Genomic DNA, 2,927 nt, shown 5'->3' on the forward strand with positions numbered 1-2,927 from the left:
CAAGTGATCAGAAAGGGATCCTTGGGGCAAGCTTATGCATATCAGTGAAATCCACACACACCCTCCATTTCTCTGACTTCTTCTTCACCACCACTATATTAACTAGCCATTCCGAATAGAGCACCTCCTTAATTGCCCCCCGCGCTTAAGTTTATTTACTTCCTCCTTAACGGCCTCGGAGTGCTCTTTATAAGAGTGCCAAGGTGATTTTTTCTTAGGGATAGCCGTCGGGTTCACATTTAGATGATGACTAATGAAATCTAGATCTATCCCGAGAGCTTCATACGCACTCCAAACAAATACATCAACATTTTTCCTAAGAAAGACCAATAAGTCCTCTTTCTCTCGAGGAGGGAATGAACCCCAACTTGAAAATACTTATCAGCATCAGTGTTCACAATAACCTTTTCAAGCTCTTCACACATTACCCCCTCCCCCCCATCTCTAATATCTGGGGGATTAGCTACTTAGGCTAATTGCTACAAGGCCTTTTCTTGGGTAGCCGAGGTGCCTACCTCAAACTGATGTCTAATAGCAGCGACCAGGCACTGTCCTGCCATGGTCTGACTTCCAATCAATTCCCCGACCTGACCCCTTAAGGGGTACTTCACCTTCAAATGTAAATTCGAAGAGACGGTCCTCATGGCATGGAGTCATGGTTCTTGCCAAAATAGCAATATAAGGTGAATAAGCATCCACCACAATAAAATTTACTTCAACTACTTTTGACCTTGTTTGAACAGGTAACTTGATCAGGCCTTTTAAGATGACTGTCTTCCCATTAAACCCCACCAAAAAGGAATCATAGCTAACTAAATTCTCAAGTTTTAGATTAAGTCCATTGTACAGGTTAGGATACATAATCTCTGCCCCACAGCCCTGATCTACCAGGACCCTCCTTACATCGTATCCTCCCATCGGAAGGGTGACCACTAAGGTGTCATCATGTGATTGATAAGTTCCAACCTTATCTTCATCAGAAAAGCTCAAAGCTGGTCGGACTTCCACTCTCCCTCGTTTGGACTCAAGGACCGAGTCCTCAGTGTATGGTCTTGCTATGGACATAATCCCGGAGGGACATCCCCCAATCCGACCTGGGGCTGCAAGAATTACGCTAATTGTTCCTAGGGTTGGTCTCGAGGCCAATTCCCTTTGGTATGCCGACCCAACTTGGCCCCCCTGGCCAAAAGGTTGATGCAAAAACTTTCTCAGTTTCCCAACCTTGACCAACTACTCTAGATAGTCACGGAAAGTTCTACAATCCTCAGTAGTGTGCCCACGATCTTGATGATACTGACAGTAAAGATCTTGATTACACTTCGTAGGGTCACCTCCCATTTTATTTGGCCACTTGAAGTATGGCTCAACTTTTATTTTCTCAAGAATCTAATGAACAGGCCCCTTGAACACTGTACTAATCACCTGCGCACTAGGATGCTCAGTATGTCCAGCAAAATCTCTCCTAGGTCAGTTATTGTTATATCTTTCTGACCTAAAGTCTCTTCGATCACGTTGAGCCACATTTGACTTCCCCTTCCCTTGCTGCTAATCCTCCTCAACCCGTTTGTGCTCGTCAATCCTATCCATTAGCTGGTGCATGCTTCGCACAGGTTTCATTGTCAAGGACATTCTCAAATCATGCTCAGTAGGGAGGCCAACTTTAAATGTCCTTATTGCCACATCTTCAAAATCTTCATCTATCTCATTAAACGTTTCCCAATGTCTATCTGAATAAGTTTTCAGGGTCTTACCCTCTCTCATTACCATGGACAGCAAAGAATCTAAAGGATGAGGAACCCTACTACATGTAACAAATCGAGCTCCAAAAGCTCTAATGAGCTTTTCAAAAGAGCTAATTGAGCCCTCATCCAGACCATCGAACCACCTTATTGCGACAGGTCTCAAGTTAGAGAAAAAAACCTTGCACATCAGAGTTTCATTCCTATAATGAACAGTCATCCTCTGATTGAAATGACTAATGTGCTTAACGAGGACAGTTCTCCCATTATATATAATGAAAGTGGGTTGTGTAAACCAACGAAGGAGTTTAGCCCTATCAATTTTGTGGGTAAAATGTGATTTTGAAATCTGACGCAGAGCCTTACTCATTACGTCATTCCCCGAGCTCCTAGGGGTCGGGATTTTATCCCTTTTCTTGTGATATCGTTACTCTTTATCCAACTATGAAGGTGCAGAAAAAGATTCACTAGGAGGTGTTCTAGACATTGGCCGGTAACTCCCATCTTCACTTGAGTCAATTCCGAAACTAAGAGGGGACGCTTCTCGTTGTCTGCGACGTAACTTCCTACGTAAGTGATCTATCTCTAACCTAAGGTTCCGAGTTTCCTCCCTATGTGAGACATGGCTTCCAGTCCAAGAGCGACTCCTACTAGTATAACTTGTATGAACACTAGGAGGGTGATTAATCTCACGATCTCTCCTCCTCTCAAGATTTACGAACTGATCTTCACGCTGTGACCCCACAAATTCTTCTCTATTTGATTCTGAACCCACCATGGCTAAGGGTGTGTTTGTTTGAAGGTGAAATAGGAAGGATGAAAAACTTTGGAGAGAAAATAGAAAGGAAAACTTTTTTAGAGTGTGTTTGGTTGGGTGGAGAGGGAGATTCTAGCATTTTACCCTTATTTTTCAAAATATTTGGCAATATGCCCCTATTTCCAAACTATCTAGGCTTATGTCCTTGTTTCGAAACTCGATTTTATTAAAATCAAGTTTCAATGAAGAACTCGATTAGTATAAAATCGAGTATGGGGCAATTAAACTTATAAAAAAAAAATTTGCATGGAACTCGAGTTTATGGGGCTCGAGTTCCATACCTATAGCGGCGTTCAGTAACACCTATAGTGGTGTTTCCATGCAATTTTTTTAAGTTTGATTAGCCCAAAACCTATAGCCACGTTCGGTAA

General features: G+C 42.6%; 2 protein-coding genes across 2 annotated transcripts; both read right to left on the minus strand.

The window, feature by feature from the left end:
* Positions 1–528: 528 nt before the first annotated feature.
* LOC142607595 (uncharacterized) lies at positions 529–1,065 on the minus strand. Its single transcript, XM_075779138.1, has one exon. It carries the CDS (start codon positions 1,063–1,065, stop codon positions 529–531), a length of 537 nt encoding a protein of 178 aa, XP_075635253.1.
* Positions 1,066–1,545: 480 nt separating this feature from the next.
* Positions 1,546–2,109, minus strand: LOC142607597 (uncharacterized). The gene has a single exon (XM_075779139.1). The coding sequence runs from the start codon at positions 2,107–2,109 to the stop codon at positions 1,546–1,548; it is 564 nt and encodes a 187-aa protein (XP_075635254.1).
* Between the last annotated feature and the right edge of the window lie 818 nt (positions 2,110–2,927).

The sequence above is a fragment of the Castanea sativa genome, chromosome 8 (assembly GCF_040712315.1).
Source record: "Castanea sativa cultivar Marrone di Chiusa Pesio chromosome 8, ASM4071231v1".
In the NCBI taxonomy this organism is placed as follows: domain Eukaryota; kingdom Viridiplantae; phylum Streptophyta; class Magnoliopsida; order Fagales; family Fagaceae; genus Castanea; species Castanea sativa.

What these genes read in the sequence shown, in the direction of transcription:
- LOC142607595 (XM_075779138.1), bottom strand. Translation starts at nt 1,065, where the DNA reads ATGTCCATAGCAAGACCATACACTGAGGACTCGGTCCTTGAGTCCAAA.
- LOC142607597 (XM_075779139.1), bottom strand. Translation starts at nt 2,109, where the DNA reads ATGAGTAAGGCTCTGCGTCAGATTTCAAAATCACATTTTACCCACAAA.